At 57.8% G+C, this 21,041-nt stretch overlaps 1 protein-coding gene across 2 annotated transcripts in view; it reads left to right on the forward strand.

Annotated features, from left to right (window-relative positions):
* Positions 1 to 5,110: 5,110 nt before the first annotated feature.
* UNC5A (unc-5 netrin receptor A) overlaps positions 5,111 to 21,041 on the forward strand; it is a 67,607-nt gene continuing 51,676 nt past the window's right edge. Inside the window, exon 1 of one of the 2 annotated variants that reach the window (XM_055386330.2) lies at positions 5,111 to 5,478. In XM_055386330.2, coding sequence (XP_055242305.1) covers positions 5,409 to 5,478 — 70 coding nt within the window. In that variant the 5' untranslated portion in view covers positions 5,111 to 5,408. The remainder of the gene's footprint in view (positions 5,479 to 21,041) is intronic. The other variant, XM_055386331.2, reaches the window with a different exon arrangement.

Raw genomic sequence — 21,041 nt, forward strand, 5'->3', positions numbered from 1 at the left:
CATTTCTTTCCAGCTTCAAGTACAGCAAGAAAAGAAATTCTTTCTCTCCTTAGTTCCAACAAAAGTCCCAGAAATGAGCCTCAATGGCCTGGCTTGGGTCATATGCCCATCTCTGAACCAATCATTGTGTTTCAGGGAATAGTGGATGCTGATTGGCCAGGCCTGGGCATTTGTTGTCTTTTGGAATTGGAGGGGTATAGTCCGACCTGAATCTTGTGTGCTGATGGTGGGGAGGGGTGATCCTTCCGAGGAAAGACAGGAAGCTGCTTCCAGAAGACAGAAGCTGGATGCTGAGCAGTGGGCAGATGTGAACACTTGGACCACAGCACGGACCATAAAGAGCCAATGTCTTGGCTGGGTGTGGTAGCTCACGCCTGTGACCCCAACATTTTGGGAGGCCGAGGCAGGCAGATGACTTGAGCTTAGGAGTTTAAGACCAGCCTGGGCAACATGGTGAAACCCCTTCTCTACCAAAAAAAAAAAAAAAAAAGGCTGGGCATGGTGACAAGGGCCTGTAGTTCCAGCTACTTGGGAGACTGAGGTGGGATCACTTCAGCCTGGGAGGCAGAGGTTGCAGTAAGCCAAGACAGTGCCACTGCACTCCAGCCTGGGTGACAGAGCCAGACCCTATCTCAAATAGAAAGAAAGAAAGAAAGAAAGAAAGAAAGAAAGAAAGAAAGAAAGAAAGAAAGAAGGAAGGAAGGAAGGAAGGAAGGAAGGAAAGAAAGAAAGAAAGAAAGAAAGAAAAAGGGAGAGAGAGAAAATCCAATGTCTTGCTTAAGGGTCTCCAAGAGCATGTCCTGCTTGCTGAACTAATTTCCTGATCAATTGGGTTATTTGTCTGGTAGATTGGAGCAAACCTGGAAGCTCATGATTCTAGGGCTCTGCTAAGTCTTTCCATTTATTTTTGTGGGTGCAGCAGTGAGATGGGAGCTGAATGATGGTGTGGTCAGAGGCTTCCTGAGTGGACAAAGGAGCAGCTGGTTTATTGCCCTAGTGCAATATGCAAGTTGATCTCGAGTTGGGAGCCTCTGGGCCCTGTCCTTGGTCCTGCCTGCAGCAACCTGTTTAGTAAGGACTTGGTTGAAAGTATATGTGACTTCCTAATGTCATCTGGGAATGACAGAAGCAGAAGAAAATAGCAAATACCCTCCCTGACAGCACCCACATCCTGAGAGGGCTCCATATGGGAAAGAGGGATTAGATGTAATACGATGGAAAATAATTGGGATGAATTTAAGTGTCTGCATTTAATTGCAGAAAACCAGCGACCTAAAGGGTAGGTGAGGAACACCCAGTTGTTGATAGTACCTAGGCAAAGACCTAGGACAATGTCCCTCAAAGTGTGATCCATCTTCGGACCATTGGCAGCAGCAGAAACACCTTGTAGGTATTACAGGGCACAGTAAAAGCAGATTCCTAGACCCCTCCCCAGACATCCTGGATCAAAATTAGGATAGGCAGGACAGGGAAATTTATACTCCAAGCAACTCATAGGAACTTCGGTGCATGTCCAAGTCAATGATGGCCTCAGCACAGGGTCTGAGCTCCCCAGGTCCAGGGGATATTAGCAGTGCGATGTCACTGACCAACAGCTGATTAGGACTCCTCTTGTGCATCAGGCCATGATGGCAGGACACCTGCCAACCCCTTCAGGAGATGCCTTCAGGAAGCAGCCTCACCATGGAACACCTACAGGGTGTCTGGGTGGCGAGACAAGGGCCCAGAGCCCTGCTGCCTTGCCAGCATCTGAAGCAGAACTGTTTGCCCTGAAAATTCAGGATAGACCAAGACTTCATCTTCTGAAGAAAAATTTGCCTGAGTAACAGAAGCAAAGGAGGCTGGAGCTCTCAGGAGTCCTCTTCCCATCTGGCCATCCTACCTTAGGGTCTGAGACAAACCCTTTCCTGGCAGCCCTTCACCCTGGATTCTTAAGAAGAGTTCCAGTGAGACACCTACTCCCCCTCTCTGCAAAGGCACCCCTCCTCCTTCTCCTGACATGACTCTGAGCATCACTTGGAAGGGAACAGTTCAGCTGAGGCCCGGGTGACTAAAAGGAACCAGCCACGTGAAGATCTGGGGACAGAGTATTCTAGGAAGAAAGGCAAATGGGAAGGCCTGGAGGTGGGATGAACTTGGATGCTGGAGAAACAAAGTGAGGGGTTGAGGGGCCTCATGGCCAGGGCCTAGGCAGAGTTAAAGATGAAGGCAGGGGCCAGATTCTGCTGGGACCACAGGCTGTGCAGGCACTCATGCTACTCTCCACATATTTCAGCTCTGCCTTCCAGGCACGAGGTGGGATTATACTTCCTGGCCCTGTTGGGTGGGACTGTGGGGCCAGTTCTGGCCAAGGGATTGTGACCAGACATGATCCATTGTGTCTGGGCTGAGCGACTGATGGCTGGTGGGTGCACCTCTGGAATGGCTGCTGTCAGGCTGGGTCCTCAAGTGAGGGTGACCTGGAGTCATAGACCCATGATGGACAAATGAGAAACAAACCTTTGTTGATTTAAGTCACTGAGATTTGGGGACTATTTGTTACGACATCCCCTAATCTATCCTGACTCTTACATAGACCATTCCATTCTGGCTGAAGAGAGAGGGGCAAGAAGAGAAGTGAACAAAGCAGCCAACTGAGCAGAAAAGACCCTTCCTTTCCTGTATCTCAAACCTCATTTCCAAAATTCAAATCCCAGAGTAGAAACTGTAGCAGGAGAAAAGATGAGGACATGGACGTTGAAATCAAACCTCCCAAGGATGCATCTTAGCTACCCCTGCAGTCTATTGAATAAGGTTGGCCCTGAGCAATCAGGCACTTCCTCTCCCTATGCCTCAGCTACTGCATCTACATAATGGGAATAATAATGTTTCTTTAACAGGACTGCATGTGAGGATCAAGCCAAATTATAAATGTATGCAAGGACATAGTGGTGTCCAGCATACTTTTTTTTTTTTTTTTTGAGACGGAGTCTTGCTTTGTCGCCCAGGCTGGAGTGCAGTGGCATGATCTTGGCTCACTGCAACGTCCGCCTCCCAGGTTAAAGCAATTCTCCCTGGCTCAGCCTCCTGAGTATCTGGGATTACAGGCGCCCACCACCACATCCGGCTGTGTGTGTGTATGTGTGTGTGTGTGTGTGTGTGTGTGTATTTTTAGTAGAGATGGTGTTTCGCCATGTTGGCCAGGCTGGTCTCAAACCCCTGACCTCAAGTGATCCACCCGCCTCAGCCTCCCAAAGTGCTGGGATTACGGTGTAACCCACCACACCCGGCCATCCCTTTAGACAGAGCATACACTATTATAATGTCATCTTATACCCCAGCCCTCAATCCTGTTCCTTCATCCTCAACCACCAGCCTCCAGTGCCCAATCCCCAGTTCCGAATCATCTCCCTACACCGTGGGCCCCAAGGGCAGATCCTGCCACTGACTCACATCTCCCACCCACCTCTTTCCTGCAGAGGCTGAAGAGGGGTGTTATGGTGCCAACAGGAGCAGCCTGGGCACACACTGCTCCTACACACACACACACATGAGACATGTGAGTTGATCAGGCCCTGACACCGTGTACATTCAAACTGCCCCGAAAGCAAAGTTCCCAAACCAGAAGGTGGTGAACACTTTCCCCTGGGCTCACATGAAGTCTAAAAAATTATTTTTTACTAGTTAAAAATTTTAAATCAGAATATTTCACATACGACGGCTTCTGTTGAAAATTTGGAAGATGCGGCTATACTGTGCCCCGGTCCCCTCCCCCGACAACCAGCACCTGGAGCAGAAAAGGCAGCTGCCCCTTGAGATGGGATCCTTGTGCCTGTCCCCAGCACTGCCCTTTGCCTCCCTGGCGATGGAGCCCAGCGTCTGTATGGTTGCCTCTGGAGCTTTAGCTGGTGTTTGTTATAGTAGACTTAAGAGGAAAGCAAAACATTTTTCATAACCCTTCTCTATCAAAAGTGGGAAACAAAAGACAGACCGAGAGAGGGCCTCGTGTCTCAAGAAATATAGGAGAGCTCATATCTCTTTGTGGAAGCAAGACCATCCCTTATATCGCCTAGCCTGCAGCGCCAATTTATATTATCGACCGGCCCCGTAGGCGTTTGAGTTTGCGACCCTGCCCTCACCCTGCTCATTCCCCTCCCGACCCAGACTAGGACCCTCTCTTTTTCCGATCACTCCCCCCAGGCACACCGCGCGCGGCTGTCATTTCCTTTCTCCTTCAAGGCAGCCCTCTGTTTATTTTAACCCGATTAGGGAATGGGGGTGGGGCACAGGAGACTCCAGCAGCGGTCACTGCTGGAGGCTCCAGGAGACGACGTGACTTGACCAAGGTCACAGAGCTGGAAGGTGAAGTCGCCTAGACCCTACCCCCGGTCTCCCTAGCTGCCAAAGCCCAGCTCGTTCCTTTACGCCCACGTCGCGGGCGCCGTGCGCTCTCGGGGCTCAAACACCGCGCGCCCAGTCGGGTGCGCTGCGCCTGAAGGTTGTTTTCCTTCGGCGAACGGCGCCGAGGGGTTAGGGAAACCTTGGGTCATAGTGTGAGGCGCGACCCTGGAATCCACCAGCTTGCGAGGCTGGGACTGCGGGTGTCCCCGAGTCTGGCCTGCCAGCTCTGGTGGCCAGGGCACCTCTGCGCGCGGGCCAGGGCCCCGGCGCTCTCCCGTAGTCCCCTAACCAAGCCGCGGGCTGGCAGCGTACCGCGGCGCCCGGACGGCCCCGGAGCGCGGCCGCGAGGAAAGGGCGGGGGAGAGGACTGCAGCGGAACCTGCCCGGGGCACCCCTGCCCTGGGCGGCTCTCCGCAGGCTGGCGCCGCGCCGGGGTCGCCGCAGCCCCGGGCCCCTCCCGGGCCACCTGTGCGCAGACTGGCGGGCCCGTGAGAGCCCGGATCCGGAGCACCGATCCACTCCGGGTTTCAGACTCCTGCCCCTGTCCTTGGAGACCCCGCGGGGCGGTGGGAGGCCTCCACGCCCACCACCCCAAGCCCCTCCCTGGGGGAGCCTCAGGCATCACCCAGAGGGATTCCCGGTGCTGGGGGTGGCCCGCGCGCGCTGCGCGGGGCGGCCCGGCCCCTCCTTCCTCCCCCCGCCCCTCCCAGCCGCCGCCCCGCTCCGTCGCTCCAGTCCGGGTTTTGCGGCGCCCACCGGCCCGCTCTCCGGCTGCGGGCTCCGCGGCGCGGCTGGCTCGGTGCGCGGCGCGGCTGGCGCTGCGCTCCGCCCCGGCTGCATTGCTGCGCTCCCGTGCCCAAGGGAGCCACGCGCCGCGTGCGCCCGGCAGCCGGCCGCCCGGAGGCAGCGCAGTCCGCTGGCATGGGCCCCGGGGGCGCCCCGAGCTGGGGCTCCGGGCTGAGGCGCTAAAGCCGCCCTCCCGCCCGCGGGGCCCCGCGCCCGGCCCGCCCGCCTGCCCACCCGCGGCCATGGCCGTCCGGCCCGGCCTGTGGCCAGCGCTCCTGGGCATAGTCCTCGCCGCCTGGCTCCGCGGCTCGGGTGAGTCACGCCGCGCGCGCTCTGGGGAGGCTTGCGGGGGACCGTGCGCGCGAACGCTCGCTGCTCTGGGGGTCCCTGACCAGCACTGCGAGACCCGGCTGGGAGCCCCCAGAGGCCAAACTTTGCGAGGCGGGACGCGGGGGGCTCTTCTTGCTGCTGCGCAGCTTCCCCGCGCGCTCTCCCGGAAGCCTGGGTTCTGCCAAGTCCAGGAGCAGCTATCAGCGCGCGGGGCTGGCGAGTGTAGACACCCCACGCCTCCGGGTGGGGGAAGTTTGCTGGTTGCCTGGGCCCGGAGCAGGGCTGGGGTTTTGGATCAACCCCAGGGAGCCTGACTTTGAGGATTCGAAGATTAGAGGGTTTTGAGCCTATCCCAGTGCCCAGGAAATGGGGGGTGCGGGGAGCGTTTAAGATACCTCTTCCCGGTAGCATCTGCCCTAAACAGCCACTCACAATCTCCCAGCTTGGCACCTGGCCTCTGCCCACGTCCAGAACACAGTGTCCTCCTCTGTCCCCTCCACACACGCTCGCACACGCACACACTCAGGCGTGGAGGCGCATATACCAGCCCCCAGTCCTTGCAGCCAGCACAGTCAAAGCGCCGCGGTCCCGGTGGCCGGGGCTGTGGCTCCTGGCCTCCCTGGTGCGGGGGGGCCAGAGTTGTGTGTGGTTGGTTCTCCAGCTTCCCCGTCTTCCTTAAACTCCATAGCCTTTCTTGGCCCCTGCATGCCCCATTGGTCACCCTAACCCACTGCTAACTCAGCCCTCAGCCCACCTCATTCCCTTGGGAGGGGGCTTGGGGGGAGGAAGTTCCCCTGCATCCTTTGTCTGCTGTCCCTGAGCCTTCACCTAGGCTGAGCTGTGGGGGCCTCCTGATCTCTGCCCCCCATGCACTTAGCTGAGCTGAGCGTATGTGTCTGTGGTGGTGGGGGGTGGGTGCCATTTGTGTGGTCAAGGGGGCTTGAGGCTTACCCTGGCAATTCTCGATTCTTGCTGCCCCTAGAACCTGGGCGGTTACTCCCCAGCCTGGCCAGGCCGCTGCTTATAACAGGGGTGTTGGAAGGGAGCATTGGGGTTGCTGAGCTGCCAAACCAGATTGATCAGAGATCAGTGAGTGGGAGCTCAGCGGCCAGCCTGATGATTGAGGCCGATGGCTGTTTCCTTAAAGGGTGTCTCTGGGCAGTGCATCCTGCACCCACCACTGCCTGACCGCCCGCCCCATCCTGCCTCCTCAGTACCCCTCTCTACTCCATCCCACCCCTTCTATCTCCCTTCTCCATCAGCACCCCTCTTCTTCCCCAGGGCCTCTTCTAATCCTGACCAAGCTGAGAGGCTGAACTGCTGTTGGGTGTGTGTCCGTGTCCCTCACATGTGTGTGTTAGGGGCGTGTGTGCAGCTCCGCAGATGAGCACCCGGGTGCAGGTTGCACTGTTGTCCATGATGAGGTGGGGGTATTAGTGCCCCACACACAGGTGGGGTGTTGTCCGACACCCAGTAGGTACCCTGGAAATGTTTTCTGAGTTGATGCTTTTGAGGGCTGTGTGGTCATAGCTGCATGTCGCCCACGTGAGCACGTGTGAAGGCTGTGGGTTGACATGTGTGCCCGGGTAACCAGGGGGGTTGGCATGGTGTGTGCAGCATTGGTATGTGTGTGCCCTGATGAACGTGTGTGATGACCAGCATGCCGCACGTGTGTGACGGCTGTGTGCAGTTGCACAGGTGAGCGTGTACAGATAAGGGGGCACAGGTACCGGTGAAGCAGGGTGCTGCGGCCTGGAGCGGGGGGTTGCCACAGGGACTCCTCAGGAGGCTGTGGGGTGGGGAAACTGCATCCCTGGTTGGCAGGGCATCTGTTGAGGCCTGGCCCAAGGTTGCCCAGGGAGTCGGCAGGTGGGCACAGGTGCTGCAGGGGCTGAAGCAGAGCCTGCCCCAAGGCATCAACTCTGCCCCTGGGCCTGCGGGAGGAGCTGCTGAAGGCCATGGGGTGGGGAGGGGCTGGCCCTACTTCTTTGGGACTCCCTTCCCCCTGTGCCCCACAGGCACTGGGCACATGTGGACACCCAGGCAGGCTAGCCCTGCGGTGACCCGGGCTCCTCCCGCGCTGCCTTTTGCCTCCGTTGCAACAGCCTCCGGTGAAAAATGTGTCTGTGAGCCGCTGAGGGAGGGATGGCCAGCGGGCAGCAGGGGGCGCCAGGGGCTAGCGTGACCGACTGCAGCCGCTTGCTCCCCAGGCCACGCGCCCACCCTCTGTTGCTGGACATCACACAAAAGCCTGTCCCTTCAGCACGCTCGCACCTGCAGGCCCTCTCTGTGCCCGCGCACGCAAGCACCCATCTGTCTCACAGGATTTTCCCTCTCAAACCCCGTCACACGCAGCTGGCATGCACACCCCCACCCTGCCCCTGTGGTCTCCCTGTCACCCAGACCTCGGCAGTCTTGAGCAGGAGGGACTTGGGAGCTGGCTCCCTTGAAGATGGGGCTGAGGGGTGCCATACTCTGGCATTGCCGCATTGCCCAACCTGACCCCAACCATCTAGCCTGGCTCCTCCTTCTCAGACCCCATCCCCATACTTAGGGCTGACCTAGGACTCGTCTGTCCACCCCCACACTTGGGAGAATGCAGCTGGCTGAGGGGGTCTTAATCCTCCAGGGCTAGGAGATACCCTGTTCCTGCTCGCCCTGCCTTGCAGGTGGGGTGGCCTGGGCTTCGGGGCCCCTAGGTCCCCCCAGGGGAGAGCTGGTCCTCTTGCTGCCTGCCTGCTCCCCACTTGCCTATGTTGGGAGGGGGGGCTTCTCTCAGGAACCAGGGATAGGCATTGATCCAGGTACCAAGCCCACAACCAGAAGTCACGGCCCTGGTTCCCAGGAGCAGCCAACTTTGGCCTCAGCCAAGGGCCAGAGAGCCCCTGTCCTCACAACCCTTCTTCCTGCCTAGTGCTGCTCTGGGCCCAGACCCGCAGTCTGGAGCTCTGAGGCTTCAGAAGGCAGGAGCCTGCCCTGAGCTTGGGGTGGGGCTCCCCTGCTCTAGTGCTGGGCCTAGCTGCCACTTGGGAACCTGTGTATCCACGCATATGCATGCGGGGCCTCCTGTCCTAGGCCACCCCTCTCCCAATGCGCCCTCCTCCCAAGGGCCCTGTCGTCCCCTCCTCCTATTCTCCCAGCCTGGGGCTGGAAGCCTTAGCGTCTCCCTCGCTTCTCCCTTCTCTCTCACGCTTCACATCTAATATGTCACCAAGTCCTCCAGCTCAGGCCTACTTGTGGCATTGCTCATGTCTCTCGACTTCTTTGTCTTCCTCCACTCCTTTCTCCCTCACCTGGACCACTGCAGCAGCCACCACCACCCATCCCCCTCGGGCCTCCTCCACTCAGACTAAGGCATCCCCTGGCATCCAGGCTGGAAATCTGCTAGAAAGCTTTCGGTGACTCCCAGTGCCTGCAGGTCAATCCAAACCTTGAGCCCCCTTGGGCCCTTAGGAAAATACCTTCCTCCCTCGTCATCGCCCCACATCAGCTCTGGGCTGGTCTATCTGGAGGTCGGGTGTCCTCCCTGGCTCTGACTGCTGGTGGGGTGGGCACCCCCAGGCAAGCTCCGGCTTCCAGACTGTGGCTCCTTTGCCTTGCAAAGCCTGGTGCCACTGACCCCGCCAGCATGCTCCCCACCCAACACCCCAACATTGCCTCTGTCCAGGCCTGGGACACACCCCTTTGCTGCTGCCAATCCCTGCACTGTGAAACCCGCAGCTTGAGTCCAGCCCCTCCCAAAGGCCTCCCACCTCCTCCCCTGCAAAGGGGTCCTGATGTGCTTTGGGTGGGCTAAAGAAAGACTGAGGTATTGAGTCCTCAGCCCTGGGGAAGCTGCCAGAAGCCTCTGACCTGAGCCTCCTCCTTCTTCTCCAGTGCCTCCCTCAGGTATTGCCATTGTTTATGGCGCGGTGACCCTGTTCTCTGCCCCAATGTGCTCTGAGTCACTGCCAGCCAGGTGCTGTTTCTCTTCATTTCTCCATTTTGAGTTTGGGCTCTCTTTCCAGGCAGGGAGGGCTGCTATTGCTGGGGACAGGGAGAGATGTTTGCTCTGCCCCTCTCAGCAACCATCCCATCCCTGTCCCTGAACACGGACTGCCATGCTCCAGGGAGGCTGGAAACGGCCTCCTGTCCAGGGTGGGGACCAGGAAAACTAGGCCCCATCCTGGGGTAGAGGATGCTGTGCCCCAGCCACATGTATGGACAGCAAACCAGCTCACATTGGTGCATGCTTGTGGGCCACTCACGCAAGTTGTATGCCCATGTCTGTTGAGTAGGAACCCCCATCCCCACCCTGGCATGGATTTTCCCAGAGTGAATGTTTTCTTGAGCAAATGGTGTCATTCACAGAGTCACGTCAAGACGTGGGCTGCTCTGCACAGCTCCTACGTGGGGTGGGACTCCTGGTTCCTGAGGCTGAGCCCCAGGGCCCAACCACGCTCAGACAGGAGCTCAGCTTCCTGCAATCAGTTCCACCAGCCCACCCCTTCGTTCCTTGTCTGCTCCTGTGGGAGTGGCATTGAAGGGTCCTCCTGCCTTCTGGGGAGTCTCACCCCATATTCTTGCCAGGTGAAGCAGAAAGGACAGGCTAAGCTTTGGAGGCAGTCAGGGCCAACTTCCAACCCAAGCCTCATGTCCTTGGACAAGCAACTTGCAGTCCCCAGCCTGTTTCCACATTGATAGAATGGGTCATGCTTGCTTTCTGGGGTTATAGTAACAGATTGATGGGCAATGTGGAGAGGGCACTCAGGGTGAACCCCGAAACCTAGTAGGTGCCATAGCTTGTCTGTCTCCTTCCTCTGTGTTCCTTCACATTTGTGGGGGGATGGCATGAGTTAGGACAGAGGTGAGGACTTAAGCCGCATCAGGGACCGAGCCCAGACACAGGAGAAAAATGCATCTCATTGTGAGCTGCTTCATTTCCCACTGACCCAGGCCCAGGCAGTGGCCCCTTCTGGTTGGAAGAAGCATCCCCCCTCCCCCGCCATTGACACATACACCACCCACTGCAGGGACTTGGGCCTGATTCAGACATCATTGCTTCCAATGCACAAGGGGCAGTTGTTTGGAGGTTCTGAAGATGAAGATTTGGGCTCAGCTTTTCATGCAACTGTGTGTTGATGATCATCTCTGACTCTCAGGACATGGCACAGAGTGGGGCAGGAGCCCTGAGCAGAACGAAATTCTAGTCCTCTCTCTGCTATTTGATTGCTGTGTGATCTTTTAGACAAATCATTTAACCTCTCTGGGCTGTTTGCCTCTCTGTATACTAAAGGGTGTAGTATACCCAATGATGCCTATATTGGAGCCTGGGGTGGACTCCGCACTCAGCAGCAGGCTCCCCCAGGAACTGCTCACACCTGCCCAGCACCTGCCACAGACATCAGCCGCCCTGGCAGGGGCTGCCTGCATCGCTGGAGAGCCAGGTGGCTGCTGGGGCAGAGCCAAAAGTGGTTGTGAGGCAGAACTGGGGACTGAGTCCCAACCCCTAGGCCAGGAATTGAGGGCCCACTTCTGCTGGCAAATATCTCCTATGTCAGAAACAGGCCTTCTCAGGGCGCCCAGAAGGTCAGGGTCCCAGTGCCCAAGGCCCACCCCCTTCCTGGGCACTGATGTCAGGTGCGACAGGCAGCTTCGGACCCCAGGGGCCCAGAACCCCAGGCACATGGAGGAGGTAGTGAAATGGGTGAGTTGGCAAGCTCTGTGGCTGGGTTTGGACCAGTACTAGGGTGAGGCCAGGCAGGTGCCTAGGCACAAAGGTAAGGCCAGCCCCCAAGAGTGCACGCCTCCTGGCCCTGCATCCAGCTCCTCCCTGCATGGCTTCAGTTTCCTTGTCTGTACAACTGACTCAAAAAGAACCCACCTCCTAGGATTTTGTGCAGATTAGACGGGCTGAAGTGTGTCAGTGCTGGCACATAGTGGGCACTCAATACACGTTAGCAATTAATGATGCCATGGCAGAGGGCACTGTTCAGTCCTCTCCTTCGGGAAGTGGGGGAGTCCTTGGCTGTCTTTGTGGAAGACGGTGCGACTGGGGAACCAGGAGGGAGGGAAAAGGCCTGAGGTGAGCTTCCCATTCTGGGCTGGGGACAGGCCTGGCTTCCTTTCTGTTTCTTGTCATGCAAGGGCAGGTGGTCCTTGACTGGCCCTCCCAGCCCTGTTTGAAGTGGGAGAGGGGGAGCCACACAGAGCTCTGGGAGGTCTGAGTGGCAGCTGCTCAGCCCCAGAGTAACTGGGGAAGGGGAAGTTTTAGGTAGCATTTTGATGGGGGAGGGGCCATGAGGCCCCTGCTTCTGTGCTGTGGTGGGAGCGCCAAGGGCCAGCCGTCACCCTGACTGGTGGGGCCCCCAGAGCCGGGCCTCTCCCACACTGGGATATCAGAGCTGTGTCCGTCTGGAAGGCTCAGGGTCACCTTGAGCTCCAGGCAAATATGTAGCTGAGATGGGGAGGGGGTGGGGGAAAGGCCGGGGGAGTCTGTCTAGACTGACAGCACCTAAAGCGCCTTGGGGAAGGAGGTCCGGACCCTGCATCCCACCTCGGCCCTACGTGTCCCCAGCCAGGGCGGCAGGTGGAACTCCCGTGCCCCAGGCCAGCAGGTCCAGTGGAGAGGCTGTGGGGGTCTAGGGGAGTACTCCCTGAATTAGACTCTACCCCTCCTAATCGGGGGAGGGACCCAGTGGAGCCGAGGGGCCAGTGGTTTTTCCCAGCTCTGCATCTTTCCAGCACCGCCCCCCGCCCCCCCCCCCCCCCCGCCCAAACAAATGTGCCCGTCACTGGCGGGTAGCAGCCCCTCCTCAGCGCGTGTCTCTGGCTTCGCCAGTCCCCGCCCCGCTGTCTAGGTAGCTTGGTACGCGAGGGCCCTTAGGCCGGCGGATCTGCGGGGCACGTGAGCTGCCGTGGAGGGCGGGTGCCCGAGCCCACGGAAGCCGGGGCCGAGGGGCTTCGCCATTCGCCGCGGCGCCCGTCGGGCGGGGCTGCGGGAGGCTCGCGCCCGGGGACGTCCAGGCCGGGGGTGGGTGCCGCGGGGCAGCCGGGCGCGGGGTAATTAACGCGCTGCAAACTCCGGCGGCCAAGCCGGGAAGGGGCGGGATCCCTCCGCCCGCCAGCCCGCCCGCGGCCGCCCGCCGGATTAGCGGCTCTTTGTTCGGGGCCTGTTAACAAGTTCCTGGCTGAGCGCTCGGCTGCCGCCCCGGGAGCGGGCGTCCAGCCTCCGGGCACCGCCGCGCGGCCGCCTCCGCCCCGCCTCCGTGCTGTAGCCCAGCTGCAGCCCCTGCCCCTGCCCGCCCTTCCCGGGCCCCCTGAGAAGTGGGTGGGCGCAGGGCTTCTCAGGCGATCTTGTGCCTGGGGCTTCCGAAGACCCCGGGCTCATCTCGCTGCGAAAGGGAGGGGAACGTCCCCATAACCCGAGCACCTCCTGCAGGCCAGGGCTTCCGATGCACCCGTGTCGCCATTCCCGTTTTATAGATGAGGCGGAGCACCGACTTGCCCCAGGTCCTGGCTGTCCTCTGCAGGCTGGGGCTCCACTCCAGCCCCTGACACCCAAATTCATTCTCCTTCTGCTAAGAGGAGAGACCGTGTGGCGGGAAGAGGAGGAGCCCCTGGGGGCTGTAGACTGTTACGTTTTTTATTCTTTATTAACTTGGTGATGGTAGTAATCTGGGCTCCGCCTACATCATCTGATCAAAACCTCAGGACAACCTACAGGTGGGTGAGGTTAGCCCCATGCGTCAGATGAGGACACATATCAGGGGAGGTCACACCACAGGAAGTGGCAGAGCTGGGACCTTATTGGGCAGCTACTGCTCTGCCCGATCTCCCCCACCACACGCCACACCCACCTTGTAGGCTCTCCTATGTGGCTGTTTACTGCCAGGGCCTCTCTGGTATCTTATGGACTGATGGGAGAAAGCCCTGATTCTCTGTGTGGCCTCAAGTGAACTCCCTCACAGCCTGAAGCCCATTCCCCGTCCCCATGCTGCCTCCTGACCCCACCTAGTGTGCTTCCAGCCTGAGAATGGCTGTCCAGGCCAGCAGACGTTGATTATTAACTTCCTCTTGTGGTGTTGGCTTTCCTCACCCGTAGCCCTGAGCTTTAAGCCAAAGGGACTTGCCCGGGCCACACTTCTTCAGGCGACTGGGACTGTTCAAAACCACTTTCTTATAATGAGGGGGACTCTTTCCCAGTAAGCTCCCCAAATGGTTCTGGGCCCTTCCTTCTGGGGCCGCACAGGATGGGGGAGCCCCTTTCAGTTAGTTAAGACAGGGCTCCCACCTGGCCACACCTGCCCCTTTCCTGGCCAGCCCTCCCCAGCCCTCTCAGCTGCTCCTCATGAGCATGGCTCCAAGCCCGAATCCCAACCCCCCACATCTTTGTTACCTGTCTGTGGGTGGTGGCCCAATTGTCACAGCCTCCTCAGCCCTGGGAGCTCACCACACTGTGCCACAATGCCCCAGCTTGAAGTGACATAGGACACTAAGTGTATCTGTTGCAAATATTAGAACCCAACTCACACTGGCTTAAGGAAAAAAAAGAAAAAAGAAGAAGAAGGGGACCATAATGGCACATGGAACTGAACTCAGGGGTGGCTGTGGCTTCAGGCATGGTTGTATCCAGGGAGAACAGTATGGCCAAGATCCTTCCCTCATCTCTGCTCTTGGGGATTTGGCACCACTCTCCAACAGCCTCTTCCCTCTATCCCAAGGTGGCTGCCAGGAGCTTCCGGGACTACATCCTTAACAGGTCCAGGCCCAGGCTCCGCACAGGATAGGGGAGAAGAGCACATCTCTGCCCTCCACCACCCAACAAATGTCCAAGTCTTCCATCATTGGTCCACCTCCAGTGCCTTGCCCAGTTGTGTGAGCCAATCACCATAACCAGGGGCAGGATTATGCAGATTAGGTTGGGCCGGAGCCACCAAGGCCATTGTCCTGTTGTTACCCAGGCTATTTGCTGCTCCTCTCAGCTTCTTGTCCACCAAGAAGGGTGGGCACAGTCATCCTCAGATGTCATCAGCACATTTTGCCAGGTATTAAATAAGCATGCTGAATAGCACCAGGCACAGCCTGTGGCTCAGAAGTAAAGCGGGATCTGGATCAACACTATTTTATCGGCAGCATTAGAAAACACAGCTGGCCAGGCCGGGCGCGGTGGCTCATGCCTATAATCCCAGCACTTTGGGAGGCCGAGGCGGGCGGATCACGAGGTCAGGAGATCGAGACCATCCTGGCTAACACGGTGAAACCTCATCTCTACTAAAAATGCAAAATGTTGGGCCGGGCACGGTGGCTCATGTCTGTAATCCCAGCATTTTGGGAGGCCGAGGCGGGTGGATCACGAGGTCAGGAGATCGAGACCATCCTGGCTAACATGGTGAAACCACGTCTCTACTAAAAATACAAAAAATTAGCCAGGCGTGGTGGCGGGCACCTGTAGTCCCGGCTACTCGGGAGGCTGAGGCAGGAGAATGGCATGAACCTGGGAGGTGGAGCTTGCAGTGAGCCAAGATTGCGCCACTGTACTCCAGCCTGGGTGAGAGAGTGAGACTCCGTCTTAAAAAAAAAAAAAAAAAATAGAAAAGAAAGAAAGAAAAACATAGAAAACAAGGCTGGCCATTCAGCAGGTTTTTGCCTGCCCTTCATTGTGCTGTCATCTGCTCATATATCTGCATTTGGCCATCTAAGATATTTTATCAGGTGCCTGGCTGGAATCCAGACATGCCATGTTTCTAGTCCATCCTTAATCTACCGTGGGACAGTAACCCCATAATAAGGGAAGTTGGTCTGGCGTGACTGGTCCGGCGTGACTGGTCCATGGGGATCCCAGCAGGCCTCTCACGGTCCCTCCTTCCTTTGGTCATCTGCAGCTGATTGAGAAGCTCTTCTAGAACCATGCCTGGAGTTTGCATAAGGCTCATTGGGCTGTGGCACCTCCAGTGGATGTTTGTTAGGTTTTGTATCTGGTCCAGCTTTCATTCCAGTCTTAGTGGGGTATTTTGGGGGACCCTTCATCCCAGCAGCAGGGCCCAGGTGAGCTAGGTAAGTATTTCTCTTGACCTGGTTCTTTTCCAGCTGCAGAGTCTGCTCTTTAAGCTTCTGTTCCTTCTCTCAACAACCCAGTCTTCCACCAGTGCTTCTTCTTTCCTAAATTTGTGAGAATTGTTTTTTTCTTGCTTGCCTTCAAAGAACCCTAAGTGATACATTCACCAAACCAAACTTTCTTCCTTATGATGACTAGACTACAGCTCCTGCCCCACAGCCACCGGCATGCCACTTTCTCAGATGTCAGCAGCAGGGCTCAGCTCTTCTGGGCTCCTTCCTCCAAGCCCCGCCCCTGCCCTGTGTTTCTCTGGCATTGCCCACAAGCCTCACGCCGCTGCACCTGTGCTCTGCTTCCGAGCGTGGTTCCTCCATCCATGCCTCTCACCTGTGGCTTGTCCTTGGTTTCGGGCCATCTTTCTATGTTGGGCATGTCTGGTCAGAGTCTGAGCCTGCCTACCTGGATATCTTGTAGTTGCCCTGGCACTTTTCTAGGGACCTTCCTTCTCCAGTTCGTTTAGGATCACGCAACCAGAGGTCCATTTTTGAGACCCACTTGGTCTTCTCAAGACCTCTTTCCTTTCAGACCCCTGGCTCCACTGGAGGCCCGTCTTTGGTGTGAATTCCTGAAGTCCACCACCCAAATGCCAGGACGCCTTGAGAGTGGTCAGCATTCTGCCTCCCCCTACAACAGTGTGGTGTCCTGTCGAATGGTTAACAGTTGGCTCTTCAGGCAGGCTGGGGAACTAATTTGCCAATTTCCATGGTGTAAATACTCCCACCACGGCCTATATCAAGCTACCAATGTGATGTCAACTGGCTTAAAAATTCTAGAAATTGTAGTGATTGGCTGTCCTGAGCCAGGATGAGCTGGCTGCATACACCACTGCTCCTGACCAAGGTCACTCCCAGCCCCTTCTGAAGTGACCACAGGCAGGAAGTGGACAAAGGCATCTCAGGCCTTCCCCTGCAGGACCTATTGACTTCCCAGGCTGAGAGGGGCAGCTTACCTCCTGGACACCAGACTCTGGTTAGGCCTTCCCCTGCAGGACTAATTGACTTCCCAGGCTGGAAGGGACAGCTTCCCTCCTGGACTTTAGACTCTGGTAGGTCGAAAGGTAGAGAGTCAGCTAGGACCTGGGAGGACTGTGCTTAAGAGCCAGGGCTCTGATGTGGATTAGAATCCTGAACTGGGTGAACTTGGGCAGGTTATTTAAGCTCTCTGTGCCTCAGTTTGCTCACCTGGAAAATGCAGACAATGAAAGGTTCCTACCTCATAGGGCTGCAAGGATTAAACGAGTCATTCCGTGTGGTGCACGCAGCCTGATGCCGGCTCACAGTAAATGCTCTGCAGGTGCGAGCTGTGTGGCCCGCGGGGCGGGGGATGCTCACTTTTGGCCCCACTCTGTGACACGCCCTGGAAGTATTTGTGTGGAGGGGTGTGCGGAGCAGGATCTGCGGTTGATAAAACTGGCAGCAGCAGGTATCAAGGGCAGGGACTGCAGGCCTGGAATCTGAGCAGGATCTTCGGTTGATGAAACTAGCAGCAGTGGGCGTCAAGGGCAGGGCCTGCAGGCCTGGAATCTTGGGAAGGTGTTCATTCTTGGATAATGAGCATTCATGAGGGGGCCTGAGAAGGAAGGTTGGCGTGGTGAAGGGTGAGTCACCAGAGTGACTTGGCTGAGTAGGACTCCTGACACCTGAGAGCCCGGGTGTGTCTCCAGGACATGCAGAGCAGAGAGGTGGCAGAGGCCATAGCCACATTTGAGAGCCCAGACGGGCCCAACAAGGACAGCCCACCTGCTGGCCTCAGGCCAACCTGTGACTTCAGAGCTGGTCCCTGGGCACCCCCTGCCTCTGCCCCAGAGTTCTGGGAACCCTGAGGCCAGAACAGGAGAGGGACTCAGGCTGGGACCTTGGCATGTGGTGGGATTTGGCCGGACAATGAGGGGAGGAGGAGGAGTGGACAGGCAATCCCAGTGGCAGCCTGTGTACAGGGCAGCCAGGAGGCATGCAGCCCCGCTGGAGCAGACGGTGCCTGTGGGGTGCCAACAAGCGACGGGGCTGTGACCACATCTCTGAGCTGGGGAGTGACAGGCAGTGAGCAGTGTTTAAGGAAGATTAATCTGGCAGCCCATGGAGGATGGATGGGAGCAGGGAGAGGCTGGAGGCAAGGAGACCAGCCGGGAGGCTGCCGTGGTCATCCAGGCAAGAAATGACGAGGCATCCCTCCCTGATGGCGGGCAGACAGCGGGGATGGAGTAAGAGAGATGGATGTGGGAGACGCTGCAAAGGGGGAGATGTTGCATCTGGATGCTGCATGTGGGGGGGCGAGGGAGGGGGAGGAGGCAAACATGATTCAGAGCTCTGGAGCCTGGGGAAGTGATGTCAGAAACAGAAAATAGATGGGGAGCTGGGTTGGGGGAGAAGCTGAAAGAGCAAGAGGCTCCGCCCAGGGAGCTCCACCCTGCCAGGCTATGTGCAGAGTGTGGACAGGGCGCCTGGGTCACAAGCAACAGAAACTGGCTCTGGTCACGTGAAGCCAAGGGAGCGGAACAGCGTTGCCGGGTCAGGCAGGCACTGGGGGCGAAGGGCAGACTTAAAGCCAGCCGTGGCCCAGGAGAGACGTCCAACAGGTCCTGGTGGTGCTGGGGCCATCCTGTTTCCTTTAGGGCACTGAAAGCCGTCCGGGAAAGGTGGATTTACTTGGTTCTGTGAAGCCCTACGGGGTAGGTCGGTACCAGCAGGGAGAGACACAGGGAGGCTGAGGGAGACCCTCCCAGCAAGCAGAGGCTCGGAGGTCTGGGCTCGATGAGAGCCTCCACAGGGGGGCTCTATGGGACAGTCAGGGAGACCGTGGACAGGGGCAGGTGGCCTCGGTGAGTCTCGGTGGGAAAAGGGAAAGGACGGCTGGATACTGACTTGGACTCCTCTCAGCTCCACCCTATTTGGTCTTGAGAAGTTTCTTACCCTTTGAGAACTGGGCTTTCTGGATGGATGGCTCCATCTCGAGGGGGTCGGTAGTTTCTCCGCCGCCCATTGTTTTAACTGCTGAAATACTTTCTCAGGGCACAGCACCTCCACCCTCCTTTGGCGACCTCCCGCCATGGGGCCCTGGTGGGACTGTCAGTTATGAGAACCCAGCCTCTCCCTGGGGAAAGCACCTGCCCAGCTGGCGAATGGTCCCGGAGATCCTGGGCACATGATTGGGCCAGGCTGGCCACATGGCCTGGGTTGAGCCAGTCAGGATCCTTGCCAGGGCTTCTCCCGCCTGGAGGCAGAGGTGCAGCCCCGATGCCTCCCGGGTTGGAGGCAGCGATGATGCAGGTTCCGACACTGGCCCAGGACTATTTCCCCCTTGTGTGGAAAGCGGCCGTGGGGCTGAGGCGGGTGAGGCCAGCGCACAGGAAGATCAGGGACAAGCGGAAGGAGGAGGCTGTCCCAGTGGCCCCGAGGCCCTGAGGCTCTGGTCCCTGCAGCTTTTCTCAGTCTTGTGAGCTGCTGTTAACAGCCTTCCTGGCCCTAGATCCAAGAACTTCCCGCTTTAACGCCCGTGTGAGTTGGGTTTCTGTGTCCTGCACCTGAAAGGGGCCTGACCGAGGATCTTAGGAGAAAGATGATGATGTGAGCAAAGCGCCCACCCAGAGGTAGCAAGGTGGCAGCAGGCAGGGCATTTAGCCCCCACGCGGCAGATAGAACATTCTAAAAAAAAAAAGAGAAAGAGAGAGAATTCACATAAAAATCCAAATGTCAGGCTTCTCTTGAAAAAGCAAAAGATCTGGGCTGGGCCCAGTGAGCCCATTTTCCTGGGTGGCTGGGGCTGGAACCCAGATGCCACTTTGGCAGATGAGCACCCCCCACTGCTAGGTGCCTCCATGCCCATGCACCCCCAGTGCCTGTGCACTCCCTGCCCTGTGCACCCCCACCACCTGTGTGCCCCCTGCTCTGTGCACCCCCTACCTTGTGTACCCTCTGTCCCAGGCACTCTGACACTCCGTGTCCCCCTCTGCCCTCTGCCCTGTGCAGCACCACCACCTGTGCACCAGCCTGCCCTGCCCTGCACACCCCTACCCTGTGTACCCCCTGCCTTGTGTACTCTCTGTCCCAGGCCCTCTCACCACTCCGTATCCCCCGCCCCATGCACCCCCAGTGCCTGCGCACTGCCCTCTCTTTGCCACTCACCCCCACTCCCATGCACACCAAGGCTGCGTCTCCCCACCCTGTGCACAGTGCTTGGTGGGTGTCAGGTACTGAGGCCATGGGCAGGGCCATCCCTCTCCTTCCCTCCCTCCCAGCTCTTGGAGTCTGCATTTGGGGCCTTAGATTTCGCCTGTTCAGTTTGAAGTGGTGGAGGATAGTCAGGTGGAAACATCTAAAAGATAATTGGAAACTGGGAGTGGCACTTTCAGATGCAATAAGGGTGGGAAGTGGAGTTGAGAGACCCTTTCATAAGGAGCTGATCACGGACATGCATGAGCTCGAATCCCATTCAAAGAGGATGATTAGGGAATGGCCATGGCTGGGGTGGAAAGGAGGATTCAGGGGACAATTTTGAGGAAGCCAAAAGGGGGCCCGGGAGAGAGCAGTAGGGGCCCAGGAGTGTGTGTAAGGTTTTGAGCAGGAGGGGAGGCAGCCTTGAGGAAGGCTTTGGCGAAGGCCCCGCCGATGAGGCCTGGAGGACACGCTGGGAGGAGGCAGGGAGAGCGGCCGGAGGACGTTGTGCTCAGAAGCAGCAGGAGTGAGCTGGGACAGTGTGAACAGTGTAGACAGACAGGACACAGAGGCCATTTGGAATCTGCAGAGCATGGAAGGATACCAGGTAGAAAAGGCACAGGATGCAGTGAAGGTTTCAGGGAGAAACTTGGGAAAGGGGGGCGAGGGCAGGACAAGCATACTTGCTGAGCACTGGCAATGTACTTGCACGAAAGCTCTCGATGGGTAGCTCAGAGGTGAGTGACGTGCCCACATCCCACAGCTACCATGGCAGAGCTAGGTGCCAGCCCCAGCTCCATGGCAGCAAAATGGGCAGAAGGTCCAGAGCCTCATAAAGCTTTTAAGAGAAGCAGAGGGGATGGGCTGAGGGACAAAGCTAGGTGACGATGGCACCTGAGCCATTAAATAAGCATTTATTGAGCACCTGCTGGGGCCAGGCCCGGCGTCAGGTGCGGCAGATGAGCATGAGGGCCGTGTGACCATGAGGGAGCTGGAAGCAGGGGCATGCTGGGTAGCCAGTGAGACAGGACAGTCCTGGAAGAGGTGACACTTGAACTGAGACCTGAATGACAGAAGGAGCAGGCTGCGGGTGCAGCAAAGGGCCTCCTCTGGTCTGGTCACAGGGAATGTGGAGCTGGGCGAGAAGAGGTGTGATGACTTGTGTCTGTGTTCATTTATACATGCATAGAAGCCACCTCTGCTTCCAGAGACGCACAGCAGGAGGGGCTGAGGGCACATTTGCTAGGGTTAGCTGGTCGGAGGGGGCCTGGCTCCCAGACCTGCTCTGCTGCTACAGC

The sequence above is a fragment of the Gorilla gorilla genome, chromosome 4, assembly GCF_029281585.2.
Source record: "Gorilla gorilla gorilla isolate KB3781 chromosome 4, NHGRI_mGorGor1-v2.1_pri, whole genome shotgun sequence".
Lineage (NCBI taxonomy): Eukaryota > Metazoa > Chordata > Mammalia > Primates > Hominidae > Gorilla > Gorilla gorilla.